The 20,165-nt window shown below is 52.2% G+C and overlaps 2 protein-coding genes and 2 non-coding genes across 6 annotated transcripts; all 4 read right to left on the minus strand.

The window, feature by feature from the left end:
- Window positions 1-213: 213 nt before the first annotated feature.
- eif4a1a (eukaryotic translation initiation factor 4A1A) lies at window positions 214-7,876 on the minus strand. 2 transcript variants are annotated; one of them, XM_066722507.1, is made up of 12 exons: window positions 7,800-7,876; window positions 6,131-6,250; window positions 5,777-5,825; window positions 5,167-5,299; window positions 4,842-4,981; window positions 4,416-4,584; window positions 3,585-3,694; window positions 2,944-3,087; window positions 2,306-2,443; window positions 1,766-1,855; window positions 1,417-1,496; window positions 214-1,168 (listed from the first exon to the last, which is right to left on the minus strand). In XM_066722507.1, the coding sequence occupies exons 1-12, from the start codon at window positions 7,820-7,822 to the stop codon at window positions 1,024-1,026; spliced, it is 1,341 nt and encodes a 446-aa protein (XP_066578604.1). In that variant the 5' UTR covers window positions 7,823-7,876; the 3' UTR covers window positions 214-1,023. The 2 variants fall into 2 exon arrangements, with proteins under 2 accessions (XP_066578604.1, XP_066578606.1); XM_066722509.1 differs by lacking the exon at window positions 6,131-6,250 and having other exon boundaries at window positions 7,800-7,856.
- Window positions 2,714-2,860, minus strand: LOC136769208 (small nucleolar RNA SNORD10). Its single transcript, XR_010822166.1, has one exon. It is a non-coding gene; the product is annotated as a small nucleolar RNA SNORD10 (small nucleolar RNA).
- LOC136769209 (small nucleolar RNA SNORD10) lies at window positions 3,939-4,081 on the minus strand. Its single transcript, XR_010822167.1, has one exon. It is a non-coding gene; the product is annotated as a small nucleolar RNA SNORD10 (small nucleolar RNA).
- A 1,790-nt stretch (window positions 7,877-9,666) lies between the features above and the next one.
- LOC136768339 (sentrin-specific protease 3) lies at window positions 9,667-18,474 on the minus strand. 2 transcript variants are annotated; one of them, XM_066722505.1, is made up of 11 exons: window positions 18,317-18,474; window positions 16,898-17,599; window positions 15,314-15,538; window positions 15,114-15,225; window positions 14,675-14,822; window positions 14,269-14,316; window positions 14,021-14,098; window positions 13,111-13,248; window positions 12,350-12,433; window positions 12,179-12,229; window positions 9,667-10,523 (listed from the first exon to the last, which is right to left on the minus strand). In XM_066722505.1, the coding sequence occupies exons 2-11, from the start codon at window positions 17,559-17,561 to the stop codon at window positions 10,413-10,415; spliced, it is 1,659 nt and encodes a 552-aa protein (XP_066578602.1). In that variant the 5' UTR covers window positions 17,562-17,599; window positions 18,317-18,474; the 3' UTR covers window positions 9,667-10,412. The 2 variants fall into 2 exon arrangements, with proteins under 2 accessions (XP_066578602.1, XP_066578603.1); XM_066722506.1 differs by lacking the exon at window positions 18,317-18,474 and adding an exon at window positions 18,072-18,236.
- Window positions 18,475-20,165: the final 1,691 nt, after the last annotated feature.

Raw genomic sequence — 20,165 nt, forward strand, 5'->3', positions numbered from 1 at the left:
GGCGCTGCTGTGACCGGACGAAACCACCGGTACCAACTCCGAATTAGATTGAATAGTTAATGCCATGGGTCAGCCCAACCCCCCTCCCCCAAAAAAATAATCTAGTTTTAACACAGAGGAAGAAAAACATCAGGATTTAGGGAGAAAATCCATACAAAAAAAATAGGGAAAACAAAACCACGGACGATGTAAATCAAGCATCTGAAACCAATCCATGATTGAATTCTCTCCTTTATTGAGCTCGTCCCCTACGTCAAAGAACCACGTAGAAAAAAAAAAATTATATATATTTATATAAAATAAACAAAATAAAACCACAGGGGTGTCCTTGTGTCGAGAACACGTTCCCTGTTGCGAACCCCCTCCGTCATTTTATTGGCTTATATGGAGAACTGATGCATTCATCTGAGTGGGCGTATCCTATCCTAAGCCCCTCCCCCACAACAATCAATTAACTAATTGTGACCAGTTTTACATTAACCCCATAACACCCCCCCCCCCATACTGAAGAAAAACAGGCCCACACAGACACACATTAGAGGCTGTAGTCAATTTCATGCTTTAGTCATCTGTCACCCCCCCGCCGATTTAAATTTGGAAAAAAACTGACCGATAAAAGGTCTGCGACATCCTACCGGGAGAGCGGGGGTAAGTGTGGCCACCCCCGCCCCTACCGGCACAGAGCAACAAAGCTTAACTGCCCTCATCCCACAGCCCAGCTCCATTCAGGGGGGAGGGGGAGGGTTGTGGTAATAAATAAAGGTCCTTACACTACCAAAGAAAAGAAAAAAAAAAAAAAAAGCAAAATTCAGAAAAATGGTTTAATAACACTGGAGACTGAGGGGAGGGGGGGGGGGGCGGCCCACTGGGAGAGGACGCCCCCTGTGGGGTCTGTACAGGAGTCCTGAACGAGAGCGACTGCGGGCCCGAGAGGAGGAGAAGGGGATGACACCCAGTGAGAGAGGAGGAGGGGAGGGGGCTGTGTGTACATGTGTGGGGGGCTGCCTGGCCGGGCGGGGGTCTCTAGATGAGGTCAGCCACGTTCATGGGCATCTCCTCCACCGTGGTGTTGTAGAAGGTCTCGATGTCACGCAGCGTGCGCTTGTCATCCTCCGTCACCATGTTGATGGCCACACCCTTTCTGCCAAAGCGGCCGCCTCGGCCAATCCTGGAGAAAGGAGAGGGCGGGGTTAAACTGAGTGGGGACCAATGGGGGGCCTCCGACTCTGACAGAGGTGTGTCGGCTGCCGTAAAGTGGTGCGTCGAGACCGCCCGGGCACCGTGGAGAGCAGCCCCTACTCTGCCAGGGGGTTCTGTCCCCCAGCAGCACGGGGGGGGCGCTGGGGAGAGGAGGGGAACCACCCTGGCTGCGGTGGAAAGAGGTGACGGGGTCCCTGGCGGGGCGGGGGGGCTCACCTGTGGATGTAGTTCTCGCGGTTGGTCGGGAGGTCGTAGTTGATGACCAGGGAGACCTGCTGGACGTCAATGCCTCGGGCCTGAGGGGGAGAGCAGAGGAAGGTTAGAAAGAAAAAAACGGATGAATGAGTAGAGGGGTTGATGGGGGGTGTGTGTGTTTTTGTGTGAGCTGCTATTTAGTAGTGCGGAGGGGGGAGGAGGCCCCAGGCACTGTGGAGAGCAGCTGACTCTCTCTACCAAAGCCCTACGTTCCTCCACAGCACCGCGCCGCGTGTGGGGAGAGGGAAGTGCTTTGGCCGGACAATCGCAGTCGGCTGGTCTCGGGGAGAGGGAAGACGGACGGACTCACCAGCAGATCAGTGGTGATGAGCACACGGCTGGAGCCGGAGCGGAACTCGCGCATGATCAGATCGCGCTCCTTCTGGTCCATGTCGCCGTGCTGCGGGTGAGAGAGAACAGTGAACAAGGGACGACCCTAAACACACGGCGCCCCATTCGAGACGAGTCCCAGATCCCCTCACTAGGCAAACTGCCAAATTGACATTGAGGGGACCCCACGAGCCAGTAGTGTGGACGGTTGTGCCCGCAGCATGAACCAGCCCTGGCCCACGGGAGCAGAGCGGGCTGGGATGAAAATGGGGGTCTGTGCTCTGCCCCTGCCAGATATAAGTCAGTGCCACTCACAGGCACGGCCTCGCCCAGTGGCAGGGGGAGATGAGCTCATTGCCACTCAGTCACCGGACACCCACAATACAGTACCAAACCCAGGGCACCACAGAACATCAGAAAACTACCCCACTACACGCCATCAGCACACGATTTCTTCTCAAATCCGGGGAGATGCCCACAGACAGGTGTCCCCCAGCCTTCCAAACCAAGACGGACATACCAGGGCAGAGACGGTGAAGTCACGGGCGTGCATCTTCTCCGTGAGCCAGTCCACCTTCCGGCGGGTGTTGATGAAGATGACAGCCTGTGTGATGGTCAGTGTCTCGTACAGATCGCACAGAGTGTCCAGCTTCCACTCCTGAAACAAGACACACAGGGTTACAGCACTGCGCTCCAAGTGGCCCTGGAGAGCCCGGCCCAACCCAACCCACTCACACAACCTCAACAGGAGGACGAGGAAAGGATGGCAGTTCCTCCAACCCAGACATTCCCGATCTGATCTTCCCCAAGCTGGGGTCTGTAGCCCCTCTCCAGGCAACCGGTCACTCCCTGCCACAGTGTGGACACCTTCAGGTCAGCCTGTCCCTACTGGTTGTGTAACTCGTGGCCCCCCGGGGGGTCAGGGGGAGCTGTGTTCAGACACCTCAGGGTATGATCACGTCCCCAGAGCCCCCCGGGCCCCGTACAGCCTGCGGGCAGTACGCCTGCGGTGGCAGCCGGGATCCCAGTGGGGTTCTGGGTTCAGTTGACACGCATGGGGATCATCACTAGCAGCTCCACCCGCCCACCCTGACCAGAGACCAACAAGCATGACTTGAACCCCACTCCCCCTCTCTCATCCTTCGTTCCCACACTCACCTCTTTCTCCACATTAATGTAGAACTGACGGATACCCTCCAGGGTCAGCTCTTCCTTCTTCACCAGGATGCGGATGGGGTCACGCATGAACTTCTTGGTGACCTCCAGCACATCTGCGGGCATGGTGGCTGACAGCAGCACCACCTGGGGGGGGGAGAGGGAAGAGGGTCACACGCCTGGCACCAGCAAACCGTGAACCCCAGTTCCAACCCAGACCAAATTTAATACGTCTGATCACCAAAGCGAATGGATGAACTGAACACGTCCATAACAAAATGTCTGAAGGTCTATAAACAATGCGACTCAATTTTTGGATGTATACAGTGACCCAGAAGAGTCTCTGAACATCAGCGTTGTGCCCACAGCATGAACCAGCTCCAGCCCACAGGAGCAGAGCGGGCTGGGATGAAATTGGGGGTCTGTGCTCTGCCCCTGCCAGATATAAGTCGGTGCCACTCACAGGCACGGCCTCGCCCAGTGGCAGGGGGAGAGGGGGGGTCAGTGTTGCCCCGACATTCAGACGGACCCCTGCTACGCCAGAGCCCAAAAAGGGACAGAATGGCAGAGTGGCAGAACTGGGCCACAATTTCCACAGGTCAGAAACCCCTCCATACAGCAGCCCTTAAACACTAGAGCGTCACCTGTGTGTTGGAGCTGAGCTTCTGGAAGATCTCGTAGATCTGGTCCTTGAAGCCTCGACTCAGCATCTCGTCGGCCTCATCCAGCACGAACATCTTGATGAACTTGGCGGCTGTGGGAGGGAGGGGGGAGAGAGGATTTGGTTTAGACAGCCCTCTGAGAAAACCAAGAGCTACATCACTGCGCAGTCTGGAGTCACCAGGCAGGGGACGAGTGTCCAGGATATAAATCGCAAAGATTGGGAATCTGCACTGCTGTAGACTAGTCCAACAGACCCACAGCATTAAAATATAGCCCCAATCCCAGAGGAACCCCAAGCACTGGTGCCTTGTGGCCCCCGGGGGTGCAGGGGGAGCTGCGTTCAGACACCTCAGGGTATGATCACGTCCCCAGAGCCCCCTGGGCCACAGCCAGCCTGCGGGCAGAACGCCTGCGGTGGCGGCCGGGAGCCTGGTGGGGTTCTGGGTTCAGTTGACACGCATGGGGATCATCACGAGCAGCTCCACCACCCCCTACCCTGACCAGCGACACAGACCCCCACCCACCCCTGACAGGCTACACTGACCAGCGACACCGAGGCTGTCCAGAGAGCCCCGACCCGATTCACGAGCCCATCGAGACCGAGCGTCCCGAGCCGATCCCCGGGGCCACAGCCGCAGTGAGCCCCTAGCGAACCAAAAGACACCACAGAGCACCGTCAAGCCTCTGCGGTCTCAGCCAATCACCAGGACCACAGCTCCCCGAGCCAGCCACAACACTCCCTCCAAGATGCCCAACCACTCCACTTCCATCCGCACCACCACCCACCCCCGGCGTCCACTGGTGCTACTCACAGAGGAACTTGCGGTTCAACATGTCGAACACACGGCCGGGAGTGCCCACCACTATGTGTGGCGCCTCGGCCTGGAGCTTCTGCACTTCATTACGCACGTTGGTCCCCCCGATGCAGGCATGGCAGCCTGCGCCCATGTAGTCCCCGAGAGCCAGGATCACCTTCTGGATCTGAGTGGAGGAGAGAGTGCATCAGTTACAACCATGTCAGTTATTAAATGCGTTTAGAAAATTAACTGAATTAAATCAACTGTTAAATAAAAAAATGTCAAGTTCTAAACCTGACCATCAGTTTGATTTACACTATGATTGATGGGTCTCTAAACATCAACGTTGTGCCTGCTGCATGAACCAGCCCTGGCCCACGGGAGCCGAGCGGGCTGGGATGAAAATAGGGGTCTGTGCTCTGCCCCTGGGGGAAGCCATACCTGCTGTGCCAACTCTCTGGTGGGTGCAAGGACCAGTGCCTGGGTGCCCTTGAGCTCCACATCAATCTGCTGCAGGATGGAGATTGCAAACGTGGCCGTCTTCCCTGTGCCCGACTGGGCCTGTGCAATGACATCGTAACCTGAGGGGGAGAGAGGGTCAGACCACAGGACAGGACTGACACTAGAGCTGGGCACCTTGACCCAGAACAATCCCGTACACAGCAGTTTAAATTGGTAATTGTAAAAATATCACATTCTCAAGTCCCCTAAGAGACAGTCCTAAAGCTTCCACAGGCTGACAGACGGGCGGCAGGCGGGGGCTTACCCTTGATACAAGGGAGGATGGCGCGCTGCTGGATGGCAGAGGGCTTCTCAAACCCATAGGCGTAGATTCCACGGAGTAGAGTCTCGCGCAGGTTCATCTCATCAAAGCTGTCCACGATCTCATTCCAGTTACTCTGTGGAGGAAGGGGGGGTCAGTGCAGGCCTGGTTGGGGGGGGAAGACTCAACCGCTGGGGGGCTTGTCACGGAGGCCGTTGTGCCCGCAGCATGAACCAGCCCTGGCCCACGGGATCAGAGCGGGCTGGGATGAAAATGGGGGTCTGTGCTCTGCCCCTGCCAGATATAAGTCAGTGCCACTCACAGGCACGGCCTCGCCCAGTGGCAGGGGAGGGATTACAATTACTGCATCTCTTCTAAAGTCAATCACATGCCCACAATGGAGCCAGGCTGAGGACTGTCAAACCACCATCGGAAGCTGGTGAGGTTTACCTGAATCCCAGACTAGCAGGGCTCTGGCATGGTTACTTTGCCGAGATTTTAAAACTACTGCAAAAGCACTATTCTATCAATACAGGGCAAAGACCCCCAGCGATGCGGACTTCACTATCGCACGTAATCCTATACAACGTCAGCCCCGGGCCGCGTGACTCACCTCAATGATGCCATCGGGCTCCATGCCCTCTGGGCCATTGTCTCTAGACCTGAAAGAGAAAAAGGGTTGTTTACAACAAAGACAATAGACCATTTGAAACCGACTGCTCGGCACAAATAAAGACTTCATTACCATAACCAGTCCCACGTGTAATAAAGGAAGGGGGACTGATATAGAAGCAGGTAACCCCATTACACCCACCATTTTGTGGCACATTTAAGATCCCACGATTCCCCCCCCCCCCTTATATACTTTTACACCCCATTCGCACACAAAGGTTTCTAGACAACACCCAACAGCTTCACTCCTCTCCTTACAACCCCCTTCCGTGCAGAAAAAGCAAAATCAAATTACCAACGGTCATCGACTCGCAGGGCACCGGTCACTTCCGGGGCCTCCGGCCGCCGCCCCCCGGCCCGGGGGTCGGCCCGCTCGCGCTCCGCGGATGCGTCACGCCGGCCCTCATTCATCCCTCTAGCACCCAACGAGACAATGTGCGTGTTAACACCGCCGCCTCCCGCACAACGCGAGCACAGGGCAGAGGCATGGGAGACATTGCAACAGTTGCGAGACATAAAAGGCATGGGGGGTGGGGTGGGGTGGGGGTCCGTGCAAGTGAATACATTGATCGGGGAAAAAAAAAAAATTGCCCACCACCCTTTCAATGCACGTCCTACACCTGGGGGGTAAAAGTGACTGGCGCACCACATGCCAGGCTGTGAAAAGACGCTATAAACCGCGCAGGGAGACGTGTCGGGGCCTACAGGTCCGCCGCGCATAAAATGGAGGCCGGGAAGCACAGCACGGGGGGACAGCGTGATCGGGCTTACGACATGCCGGGCGGGGGCAGCGGGAGGAGGAGGAGGCCGCCATCTTTTCATTTCAGACATTCAAGATGGAGGCTTTCCTGGTTCACGCTGAAAAAGCCGGCAGCCCCCCTCCTCCTCGTGTATGCGGCCTAACCGGGGTTGGGGGGACGGCTTTAGGATGCATCCCTATCGAGGGGAACCAGATCTGCCTTTTTAAAGGACGGGGGGAGTTAACTCGGCGGGGGAAACCGGCCATTTTCGGTGCATTTTTGACACGACACCTATTAAAGGGAAGTGCGTCCCAGTTTAGGCCCCGTCTCGGGTTTCTCGGCCTGAAGTCTGCGGGCTTTTTTTATTTTTACGGGTAATCAATTAAAAACGTGTCTGGCCGCTGTATCTCTCCCACACAGACCCACACTGCCTCCACAGACCGGGCGTCCCGCTGTCCCCAGCCCAGGCCGCCGCGATCTGGGCCCGTCTTTGTCTCGCCGGTAAGGGAGGCCATGTGCTCGCCGGGCCACAATGCGGGTCTGTGGCAAATGCGTCCGTTTCGACCGCGTCTCTACTGAAACCCCCGGACTCCATTTTGGATAAGCAGCTGAAGCAGAGCCCCGATTTAAACTGCCTTTCCGTGGGTTTTAAATCGGAACAGCCCCAGATGACACCAGAACAAAGCGCCGCATTTAAACCCGCCAGGCCCACAGACCCCACGCCGGCCTGCGACGGTTGAGGATGAAGACCGTGCCGTTTCGGTCGGTAAAAACACGTGGCGACGCTGCGTTTAAACCCCGCACCCCGACTGCGCACGACCGCTAAGGTCACGGCGGACACGTGTTCCGGGGCCTACGCACCCCCAAGCCCCAGATCAAACCCCGATACTGGAGTTTAAGCCTCCCCCCGACACCCTCACCCCTTCCCCCGTGTCGCGGCGCAGTGGACGCCCCGGTCCGCCATTACAGGCCCGGGCCCCCGCACACTGTCGTTCCCACCCCACCCGCCGCCGCCTGGCCGAATTATCAGCCATTTTGATTCAAAACCCCCTGAAAACGACATCGATTCAGGCGACCACCGCACTCCGCCGGACTCAAACCGCGCCGACACGACCCCCGCCACGACGCCAGCGCATCTCCCCACGTCCCGGGGCCACACTGCGCCAAAAACACCCGTTTGCCGAGGCACAAGTGATGATAAAGACACCGAGCGGAGCCGCTTACCTCTCTTCATATTCCGCCGACATTCTCACAAAGAGCGAACCCGCCGCGAAAATCCCTTATATAGTTCCACGTCTGAGCGAAACGGGCCTCTTGATTGCAGCAGCGGCCCATCCATCAGCCCGGGCACCGCCCTCTGTGAGAGCTGATAGGCGGCTCGGCACGTCACTCCCACACCTTCCCCCGCCCCCTGCTGTCCTTGTTAGGCGAAAGGGGTGGGGCTTAACTGCGATTCTGCTACCGGACGCCGTGATAGGTCGACGTGGGGACGTGGACTCGGCTGTGATTGGTCGGCGCAGTGGGCCCCGCTCGGCGGCCATTCCGGCTCTGGACGCCAGTGTGTGCTTCAGTCAGGGGGATGCGTGTGGAGTCGGGATGGCGGCAGTTGCGTAATTTCATGACATAGGCATCGCTGTTGGGAGTCGGCGACGCGCCAGGGCTAACGCAGGCGTTTATTTCGTGTGTGCAGCTACTCACACATGACCATTGTTGTGCAACTTGCGCAACACCTCCGTCATAAAGGCGAGCGCTACACAATGCGTCCCTCCCAGCTGAGCGCTGCTGTGGGCTCGTTTCATTGAGGAGGGGAGCGAGAATAAGACCAGCAGTGAAATGTGTTTTTTTTTAATGCACACATACATAATAAATACAACGCAGTCGGGTTTCCTTTATGCAATTGAGCTTAAATGGTACCCTTTTAAATTCACAGGGTTTGCGTGTCTATCTATGGATGCTCCCTATTTAATAACACGCACATAATGGGCCAGTGTGCGTGTTTAGTGGTCAGTGCGGCTGTCCATTGTTTGCTGGTTGCTGCAGCCCGTGAAAAGACTTTTTAGTGGCGCCTTGCCAAAGCAGTTAGAAGACGGAATGAGCCTGTTTGCCTTTTTATTAATTCATTTATTTCAGGTTTGGAATCGGCAGCCACCGCAGTAATGTGTGTTAACGCCCCCGGCCACTCTGTGTGTAAAGAGGGCGCCCACTCATGCACAGGACACGGTTTGGAAGTTGAACTCCAGCGTGGGCAGGGCGTTTTAAAGCTCTGATAGGTTGACATTGGTGCTCAATTGCCAGGTGTAGCTCCTTAGCAACTTAACAATGCTTCCCTGCACCTGTACCTGGGGGCGGTCCACTCCAGCTGAGCTCCCAGCCACCTCATTGTACTGTTTACTGAACCATTTAATTTGCTATAATGTTTCATATTTCAAAGTGTGAAGAATTCAAGTTCAGATATTGGAAGAAAAAGGCTCAGCCCAAGTCAAGACTCTGGAACAATAACACATTTCTTATCCCATCATTGTTTGTAACCCTGATCATTCAGCTAGAACATATTGCTTTCAATCATTCAGGGCACTTATTGTACCTCTGATATTTAATTACAAAATCTGAATTCAGGTATAAACAGTGTAATGGTTTCTGGGTCAGCCTGCACTGGCATCGGCTGGCGGACGGGCCTGGCCCCCATAAAGATGTCCAACGCTTTATTTCTTACTGTTGGAATAATAGAAATGAGGCACATAAACCGTTTAACTGGATTTAACCAGATCCCTGGTGGCAAAGCACCCACCAACAAAGCCCACCCAGATGTAAACAGACCTTAGTAATTAAACATCTGAAAAGACCTCGATAGTGTGTGTGTGTGGGTAACCATGCTTTGATTGTGAAGAACACAATCCTGACCCCACCAAGGTGTCACTACCACCCAAAACTGGTCCGTGCAGCAAAGGCCGCTGTGATTGGCTGCTGGCGTGGAAGATGGACGCTAGTAGGGGACTCATCTCGGCCAATCACAGCCCTGCGAGGAACTGTCCCGCTTCATTTCTCTAACACCAAGTGTATGCTGGGAGAAAAGCCATGTTGCCAGTATATATATATTTTTTCCTTCTTTTTATTATTCATATTCATCCCACAATGTTTTATATATAAAACACATTTTAGTTTTTTTTTTTTTTTTTTTTTTGCTCTTTTTGTTTGCTTTTTTTTTTTTTTTTTCCAACTGCCATTTCGGACACTATCCAGCAACATTTTAAATTAAAGCATGGCGGTAAAGTCAGTACACAACAGAAAAAAAAAGAAAAAAAAAAGTGAAAAAAGACAGAACAAACCCCCAGAAAATTGGGAAAGAAAAAAAAAAAAGCGAACATGAGTCCAGATGGGTTCCTTCAGAGTGTGAACAAACGATCATCCTCCTCTCCTCTCCCAGACAGATGCCCCCTGATGCTGCACATGTATGCGTATAATTATATATATATATATATATATATATATATATATACACATACACACACACATATACATACATACATATATATACATATACACACATATATATATATATAAAAAAAAAAAAAAATCAAGGGAAAGTTTAGTGTGGCCACCCCAGGGTGCAGCTCCTCAGTCCTGTGAAAGTCACTGCGGCGATGGGAACTCTGGGTTAGTGTACAGTTGGCCGCTCTCAACCACAAATTAAAATAAAATACAAAAGAACGGGAACGAAACAGTTATGCGAATCCCAGTCCTGTGTCGTGTCTCCGGGGGGGTGGGGGTTGGGCTGGTCTCCCGCCACACTCCTCCTCTCTCTCTCTCTCTCTCTCTCTCTCTCTCTCCCTCCCTCCCTCACAGCGAAAGCTTGCAGTGGCACAGTTCTCGGTACATCTGTCGGCGCAGTTTGGGCATGTCCTGCTGTGTGAAGCTGAAGGGCTGTCCCAGGGCCAGACACTTGCAGTACTGGAATGACACAGACGGACTTAAAATCACCACATCCAGGAGGAAAACAACAGCAACCCTACAACCCACACACACACACAGAGAGAGAGAGAGAGAGAGAGAGAGAGAGAGAGAGACACACACACACACACACAGCCAGAGAAGCCCCATTCACACTGAAATGCTGCCAAATTGCAGGCAACGTTTGCCTGCTTATTTCCTGTTGCCCCCCATTCACAATGGGTTTGAATGCTGGAAAACTGCCGGCAAGGGTCCATGCACACAGAAAACAAAGATTGCGGGCAAGAGCGCTGCTGTGGCCCTGGGGCTGAGACGCTACAGTAGCCTGTGGATCCAGAGAGCAGACATGGACCGGCACTCTGGACGCGTCTGTACAAGTGCGATCATTTACCGTTTAAAGATACTGCTACTGCCATATAATACTCTGAGATGGATATTTAGGAGACATCACGCTACAGTGTTATTGTATATTTTTATACAGGCAAAACAATCACCATTCGGCAGCACAACGCTGATTATAATATTGACAAACATAGCAGCCTATTGTTGTGTCTGTATAACTGTATACAGTGTTTAATAGACAGCTGGATGCGTCACTATTCAGACTGTTGTCATACGATTACGAAAATGAATCGCTTTGCTGGTCAGATCGTCGCACATTCTGCACAGCGTGAATGCACCCGTGTATTTGGTTATATCAGAAGTAGTCAAATGTGTTAGACTACACGTAGTAACTTTATTTCCGTCTTTATTATTATTTATTTATTGGCAGACGCCCTTATCCAGGGCGACTAATAAGAGCAATCCAGAGCGCAAAACTACAGTACAGTTCAAAGCATAAAGCAATTTACAATTTACACCCGTGTATAAGATTAAACAATACAATGTAGTCATATGTATTTGTTATTGTATGCGTTATGCTGGCATTTCTTATATGCATTAATCATGTAAAATATAAATATCCTGTGTTTTATTAATACAAAAAAAAACGAGCTCACTTGATTATTGTAATATGATCCGAGTCCTGAGAAAACACGGAAGTGAATCATGAAAACGACCCCGAGTTACGAGCTGAGCAGTTTGTACACAAGACAGTGAGCAGCAGTGCTGATTGATACATTGTTTCACAGCAAACGAACCGAACCGATGTTGTTTGAAACTAACCCACTGTGAGGGGTAACACGGTTGCCTGTATAGAGATAATATATTTTGTATGATTTATTGGTACATAACTTCTGACATGTGTGACAGTAGTTAGCATTACATACACCAACCTGTTTGTTCATCAATAACACTCAGAATTGCTGCGATTATGTTATTTTCAACCTCCGCCATTTCTAACGACCCGGTCCGGTTCTCGTTCTTGTTCACAGGTTGCTTAACCTTGTGGTGTTGTGGTCGCAAAAATGCGCCCCTATTCTGATTTTTTTCACGCTTACTGCGTGGACACGCAAGGACTTGACAATGAATTTGCCGGCAATCATTTTCCTGCTTCATTCACACAGACCTTGCCAGCAACAAAATGCCAGCAAATTGCCGGCAATGGTTTCAGTGTGAATGGGGTTAGAGAGAGAGAGACACACACATAGAGACAGCCAGAGAGAGAGAGACGGCATGGTTATTGATTGATGGGTGGGTTGGGTTTCGGCTCTTACCTGCAACACGAAGGCCCCGCAGTCGCTGTCGTTGTTCTGGCGTGCCACGTTCTAAAACACAGGGACAGCGCGGTGAGACAGCACCCCCTGCACCCCCTCACCCCCCAATACTACTACCGCGCTTGCATCTTTACAGTCTGTCCCACCCCGGGTGCAGAGAGGGACGCCTACCATTTTGAAGAAGCCCTTCCAACCGGAGAAGAAGTCCGCCTGGTCCTTTTTGACAGCCTCCGCCTGCAGGTACTTCGCGATGTGCTGAGGAAGGGAGAGAGTGAGTGAGACAGCAGTGGGAGAGAGAGGGAGACAGACAGACAGAGGGAGAACAAGGTGAAGTAACGCATGAGAAAGACCTAGGAGTCTATGTGGAATCCTCACTTTCTCCATCCAAACAATGTGGGGAAGCAATAAAAAAGGCAAACACAATGCTAGGGTATATTGTCAAAAGTGTAGAATTGAGAACAAGGGCAGTGATGTTCAGACTGTACAATGCACTAGTTAGAGCTCATCTGGATACTGTGGACAGTTCTGGGCTCCACACGTCAAGAAAGATATCGCTGCTCTAGAGGAGACTACGTGGGGACTTGATTCAAGTCTTCAAAATCATGAAAGGCATCGACCACATCAAACCAGAGGAGCTTTTCCAGATCAGCAGGGACACACGCACCCGGGACACAAATGGAAATTGGGCTTCAAGGCATTCAAGACAGAAAACAGGAGACACTTCTTCACACAGAGGCGTCACAATCTGAACAAACTCCCCAGCGATGTGGTAGAAGCTGAAAATTTGGGAACATTTAAAAATAGACCGAATAGGATCCTTGGATCACTTAGATATTAATGAACACCAAACGAGCACGATGGGGCGAATGGCTTCCTCTCGTTTGTAAACTTTAGGTTCTGATGAGATGGACGGAGCAAGCACCGGGCCGCACCTTGGGGCAGCGACGGTTGAGGGTGCGCTGCGAGTCGAAGTAGGTGATGCAGCGGCCGGGCACGTCCACACACACCAGAGACCAGTGCACCTCCAGGTGGATGGGGATGAGCAGGAGCTGCTTCTTAAAGATGTCCACCTGGAGAGACAGACCCACAGAGAGAGACACAAGCAGATCCGTAAGTCAACAGAAGGTACGCAAAAGTCATCCCTGTTGTTTCTCCCTTAAACGCACGTGAAGATCAGATGCATCATCCAGTGTGCTTGTAAATGTAAATATTGCGCTACTATGCATACTCGTATTGTCTCATTCCACCTCCATGGTCGAGTACTGAGCTGCCCTTGAAGCCATTTGATGTAGAGAAGCCTGTAAATGTTGAATCACAACAACGAATCACAGCCAAAAACCAACGTAGGACTTGAAATGATTTGATCTGACGATTCGACACGCATCTAGATACACCATCACCGATATGATACAGGAAAGATACAGTTCGGAAAATGAACGATTCCGGTTCGATTCGATACAATGCGATTCGGTTCAATTCAAAGTGGTTGGACTTAGAAATACATTTAAAATAATTAAATTCACCTCAATGCTAATTAGTGAATTTGCTCATTATTAGATCCCAATACTAGCTTACACTTGTTTTCAGCAACATTATCCCATTTCCTTGTCAACTCAACTCGTACTTCCTCGACCAATCATACACACGCAAAGCAAGACAGGCGCGTGTCTCTGATCTCTGATCTCTGAATACGTGCCGATACAGATATTTCTGTAAAAGGCCAATTTCAGTGCTCCGATATATCTGTCAGGCCCTAATCATCATCATCATCATCGTCGTCGTCGTCTTTTACCCCCCTGCCCACACACTCCCACACTCCCCCATGGCAAGAGCGCAACATACGTTTTTTGTCCAGCGCTTCACCCCGTCATAGCCTTTAGTCCTCAGCTTGTCGTAGAAGAAACTGTTGAAGAAGTGAACCTGAGAGAGAGAGAGAGAGAGAGAGAAGAGAGGGGGCGAGTGAGACAGCGTTAAGGGGAAAACTACAGGCGGTGTAAAAATAAAATCATCCCAAATTCTTCAGTCAGCCCAGAGAGAGAGAGACAGACAGACTGACTCTCCGGGTCCAAGCACGTGTCCAGCGCTCTCACCTTGTCCGGCACCGAGTCCATCACCAGGTCCCCATACATGTTCATCACCTGCGGAGAAGAGACTCTGTCAGCCAGCAAACAGGCCAATGCCAACCCACTCTCACACATGGACACAAACTAACTCTGCCACACAGGGACGTGGACACGGACACGAATGCGCGCACATACTAAACTGCCACACGGACGCAGACAAACTCTGCCACACACGTACACGGACACGCATTGGGACGCAGACAAACTCTGCCACACGCACACGGACACACACTGGGATGCAGACAAACTCTGCCACACACGTACACGGACACGCATTGGGACGCAGACAAACTCTGCCACACACGCACACACGGGGGCGCAAACCAACTCTCTCATACACTGGCACACGCACACGGACACTGACTGAACACACCTGGTCGTTCAGCCAGTTCTGCCCGTACAGGGTGCTGAGGTCGTCCATGGTCAGCACGTGGCGTTTGTAGTTGACCCGGAAGCCGCGCACCATGGCGCTGCCCGACAGACGCTGGTAGGACTGGATGAGGTGCTGCACCACGGCCTTCCTGCATTGAGAGGAGGGGAGTCGGGGAGTTAAGACAGGGATGCTAGGCCTCGTGTGAGCAGACGATTCAGGGCATGGACCCCAAATATGCATTCACAGTACAGAGACAGAGAGAGACTCCACCGTCCACACAAAAAGAGAGACAGAGAGAGACTCCACCGTCCACACAAAGAGAGAGACAGAATCAGACGTCCACACAGAAATAGAAAGACAGAGAGAGCATCAGACGTCCACACACACAGACACAAACTCTCTCAGTCTCTCACACACACACACGTCCCCCTGATCTGACCTGCTGGGTGTGGAGAAGTTCTCGTTGAAGATGTCCTGCAGCTTCTCCACCACCTCATCGACGTGGATGGGGATCAGGCTGCCGTACTGCTGCAGGAACTCGTCCAGGATGCCTGCAGGACGGGGGGACAGGGGCGGTCAAACGCTTGTCATCCTCGGCAGGATACCCACCTCACCCCGGTGCCCGTGGCGGCGGCTCACCTTGCACGCAGGTCATGTGCTCGTCCGTGACGGCGCCCTGCAGGCCGGGGGAGCCTTTGTCGCGGCCGGCCTGGGGGGCGGCGTCGGGCGGGGGGGGGGGCTCCTGGCCGGGCGGACCCCCCATGCTGACCACCTGGCTGATCTGGATCTGGCCCGGCTCCAGGGTGGAGGGGGGCACGCCCAGGCGGGACGCGGGGAAACCGTTCAGCCCGCGGGACAGGGGCTCTGGGGCAGAGAGGGAGTTCGTCATAGGAGTCAGGCACAGACACAGACACACAGATACACACCGGCTGAACACAGACACACACTGTGGAGGAAAATATAAATAATGTTGTGCCTCTGTGCTGTGTGCTGTGTGCTGTGACCCTGTAGTTTTCTCACAGTAACTATTCATTTCCCTGCATTCTTTCCAATGAATTATGAGAACCTGTTATTTTCTAACTTCTCAGTGACTCCTTTTAATTTATCAGCAACTTACATTTTCTACTTGTTTCTTATTAGAGTTTAATCGTTTCAAACCTATCTTTGTTATCAGCAAATGACCTTCCAAACGTAGCTGGCAATTTACAGGATAATTATTATTCATGAGTAATAATGGTAATATTGATTAGATGGGTCGGCTTACTTTAGAATGCCAGTGAAATTACTGTCATAGTTATTTCAATGACCAATCAGACACTGTTTGTAAAATGTCAAACCCCTTGAGAGTATGTGCCAGAAATAAGCTTTGTACTTCCTTGAAAACTTTGGAAAAACAGCATTATACTTGTTTAATACGTTCTGTTGCTGTGTTCTGCTGTTTTTTCTGGAACCAGACAGTCTACTGATCAAAACAAGACCATCCACATTTTGGTAGAAGTATCACAATGTCAAGATAGAAAACTGTTTACAGTGTACTAATACACAACAATTTTACATCACTGGATCTGTGTTCTCTGTTTGATAGAACATCAAATAATATATACTGGATTAATCATTAGGTTGTTCTGAACAAAGCAAGCCTATTTGCAAAGAAATCCGATTTAAACCGAGTGATGTGTGACCGTCTGAATGAGACCCCACCACCGCAGACTGCGCATTTACCCCCCGGGCTCTGAATGATGGCGGGCGACACAGAAACTGTAAATCAGATGTGTTTGAGAATGAAACGTGCTGGTAGCAAAGAGAATAAGCTTTCAAACGATGTGTGCATTGCAGGAATACAATGTCACTTGTATGCACAGCAGCTGCGTGTAACGCTGCCAAATAATGCTTAAGAGGGTGTAGTAACAGTATATATCTCTGAAATGTACATTATTTTTCAGTATTTGGTAACCTAAACTTTTTTTTATTGTAACGTCTGGCAGTTTACCGCTTACCTTTGTACCATTTCAGGTTATTCACTGGACTTGAACTGCTTACATTTCAATACAAACTGGAAAATTGGGGGTGTGCTAAAACTTTTGACATTCACACACACTCCGACTGAACAGACAAACATTTTCTGACTGAACAAAGACACACCTCTCACTCACTAACCCTAACCCACCCTCCTAAACAACTCGACACTAACCCATCTCTCTCTTCCTCCCCTCCGTCACTAACCTCTCTCCGCTCCTCGCTCCAGTCTGGGCTCTGCGATGGAGGGGTACAGGCCCAGCTCGGGCAGCTGCAGCTGGGAGGCCGCCCCGCCGTTGGGCAGAGAGCCGGGTGCCCGTGCCTCCTCCTCGTCCTGCTGCTGGGAGGGGGCCCCTGCGTGCCTCCACCTCAGGGGTCTCCGGAGCCCCAGAAGGCCGGAGCGCTGGGCCCTGTGACGCCACGCCCTCCAGTGGCAGGCCAGCGGGGTGCGGGTGCCCCCCCAGCGCCAGCGCCACCGCCGCACCCTCCGCGCCCGCAGGCCATTCAGCCGGGGTGGGGCCGCAGCCCTCCCGCTACAATCCCTGGCCTGCAGGCCCCACTCCATGGCCGCCTCCCTGCCCCAGTCTCCTCCTCCTTCCTCATCCTCCTCCTCCTCCTCCTCCTCCTCCTGGTCCATGCATGGGTTGTCCTCCTCCTCCTCCACCTCTTCTTCTTCTTCCACCACTTCCTCCTCTTCCTCTCCCATCCCCCAGCAGCCGTCCCCCCGCCGCCGACCCCGTTTCAGGTGCCCCAGACTAGCGGTCCTGGGTGGGTTGGCCAAGGCCGGGTCCAGGAGCTGCCGGCCACCCTGCCCTGGTGCCAGCTCGGTCTGCCAACGGCTCTGTGCCAAGGTCGCCCCGCCGTCTCTCATCGTCCACGGGCACAACACTGCCTGCGCCAGACTGCCCACTGGCACAGGTAGAGAGGGAAGACACAGAGAGAGAGAGAAATAAGTTGTTTTTTTTAATGGAGGAGTTGAATGACTTATAATATAAACAAACTGATGAGACCCCCGTCTGCAAGAGAGAGAGCAACTCAGTAAGAAGTCAACATGAAGTCACATGACACAGCTGAGGTTGAGCCACGGGGGGGGGACTGAGCTTAGAAACACGTGTGTCCTTAAAATGCCACCCAGACCCAAACTGTCCACAAACACAAACTTCTTCAATCTCCCAACAACAACACGCAAACCAGTGCACAAGGGCTCCCGCTACACATTATAATTAACTAATTATGCATGCATAATACATACAAACACACTAATAAGCCGCCCAACACGCAAACAGCGGCGGCTTTGTTCCTGCCCCCGGTATCGTGTCGTCGCAATCATACACGGCAGACCCAGATTGAGTATCTTCGTGTCTTTCTATGCCGATATTACCCCTCCAAACACGCCATTGGCCCACAGTGTGTCCCTGGATGGCCCTGACCGGAGACACGCACGCCTCCTGCTATGTGTCTGCAGTGCAGCACATCTATCCCCGGGCTGTGTCGACTGGCGCCGCGGACGCGGAGAAAAACACGCCGTGCCACCCGTGTTGCAGAGGCAGCACAACAACAGAGCCCCGCCGCGGCCCGCCGCCCGCTCCCCGGCCCTCCCGCCCCGGCCGAGGCGGCGCCACTCACCGCCAGATCGAAGCCCAACCGATCAAAGGTGTCTTTCGCGCCCGGTTTCTACGGGTGAAACATCCAGCGCAAGCGGGGATTAGATTTTTAACAAGGAGACTTTAATTCCGCCTCATTCAATGAACGCCGTCGCTTCTTGACTGCGCAGCAGGCAGGCAAAGCCGCTTCCGTCGCCGGGCATTGACGTCACAGGGGAGCCTTAAAACCGCGCTCCACAATAAAGGAAAAGACCTCTCAAGGCGCCCCACCTCAGAAGTGGATGTAGACATTTTCCAGCTCTGGTTTTCTTATTAAAATGCACACTGTTTTACTACAATACATTTTATTAAGGTACAGCAAGTGTTTTCTTAGCTCTCACCCATCCCTGGCATCTCAAGGCGCCCCATGTTTCAACTCTTTTTATTATTAACATGCACACTATTTTACATTGTATTTGTTTGGCACAGTAAGTGTTTTGTCTTCGCCTCCCAGCAGCCTCACTGTTATTGTGGCCCCGGCGTGCGTCTCTGTGGTTAGCAGTGCGGGAGACGAGGTATGCTGGACTGCTCACACCCAATCGTTAGGGGGCGCCAGGTGGCTTCCCACCAGGTCCGGGCAGGTGACCCTGAAGAGGGGACTGGGAGCAGGAGCTAACGTCCGGCAGCTCTGTTGCCATCATCCCCATCCAGGGACCCGAGTTCATTTCAATAAATGTGTCGATTGAGCTGTTCAGTAATTGCTTAATTGATTAATAACTTAGGTCTTTAAAAATGTAACCCCACTTTTTCTGAATGAAGAAAAAGAAAACATGTGGGTGCTTGTGTTTCCCCTTTTATGTAGCAAGGTTTGTGATTGAACGTGACATTACAGTTTCATGAGTATAGGCCTGAGGGACACCCCCCCGCCCCAACAAACACTCACCCCATTAATAGTCAGGCCGGGAGTGTTTGGCGCTTCTACGTTGCGTCATTGTGTTTTGTCTCCTCTCTCTCTCTCTCTCGTTGAATTCACACCCGTTTCCTTATATGTGTTTATTAAAAAAATCCGGTTTGTCAGGATAGGCAGAGGAATGAGGGTGGGGCGGCCGGCGTGGATAGTTCAGTCGCAGCGAAACACTGAAGACACACTCACACACAAACACTCACTCACACACAGACAGAGATACACACCAACACACACACACAGACGCATACAGACGCACACACACTAAAACACACCAGCACACAAACACACATACACAGAGACAGGCAGACATTAGCTAAGATTCTGCAGACAGCTCCGATAGCCTGTATTCACACGGGTTGTGTATATATTTACATTTATACTGATTTTAGGTTTTTGCCTCCCATCCTCTCACCCCATGCTCTCCGTTCCCCCTCCCCCAATCACCGGCACATGGTCACCCTATCGGTGGAACCAGACAACCAGGAAAATCACTTGTTCTTGCCCTTGAGGAGAAAGTGGGGGAGGGGCTCTGTTACAGATGAGTTAATTCAATCAGTCAAATTTTTATTTATAATGAGGACTTTAATTTAGTTTCAACATCAAACTTCTTAATGGCCTGAACACCTGGAAACCAGCAGTCAATACTCTGATCAACCCACGAGGCTATATAGATGCTATATAGGTGCTATATAGGCGAGAGGTGTGAAGACAGTGTAAATTGGGAAGCTGGGGTGTAGAGAAGGTGAGATATAGGTAGAAGTTGAACTGTCATAGTCTCACCTGTCACCTGTAAACAGGGCTCTCTAAACTGTGACACTGCATCAGCCAATCAGCTTTCCCGCTGTACTGTATTGTGCAGCCAATCCCCGTTCACACCTGGGTGTCCCGGCACAGGACGGACCAGTCCCCTCTCGGTGTCTCGGTG

The sequence above is a fragment of the Amia ocellicauda genome, chromosome 14 (assembly GCF_036373705.1).
Source record: "Amia ocellicauda isolate fAmiCal2 chromosome 14, fAmiCal2.hap1, whole genome shotgun sequence".
NCBI lineage: Eukaryota > Metazoa > Chordata > Actinopteri > Amiiformes > Amiidae > Amia > Amia ocellicauda.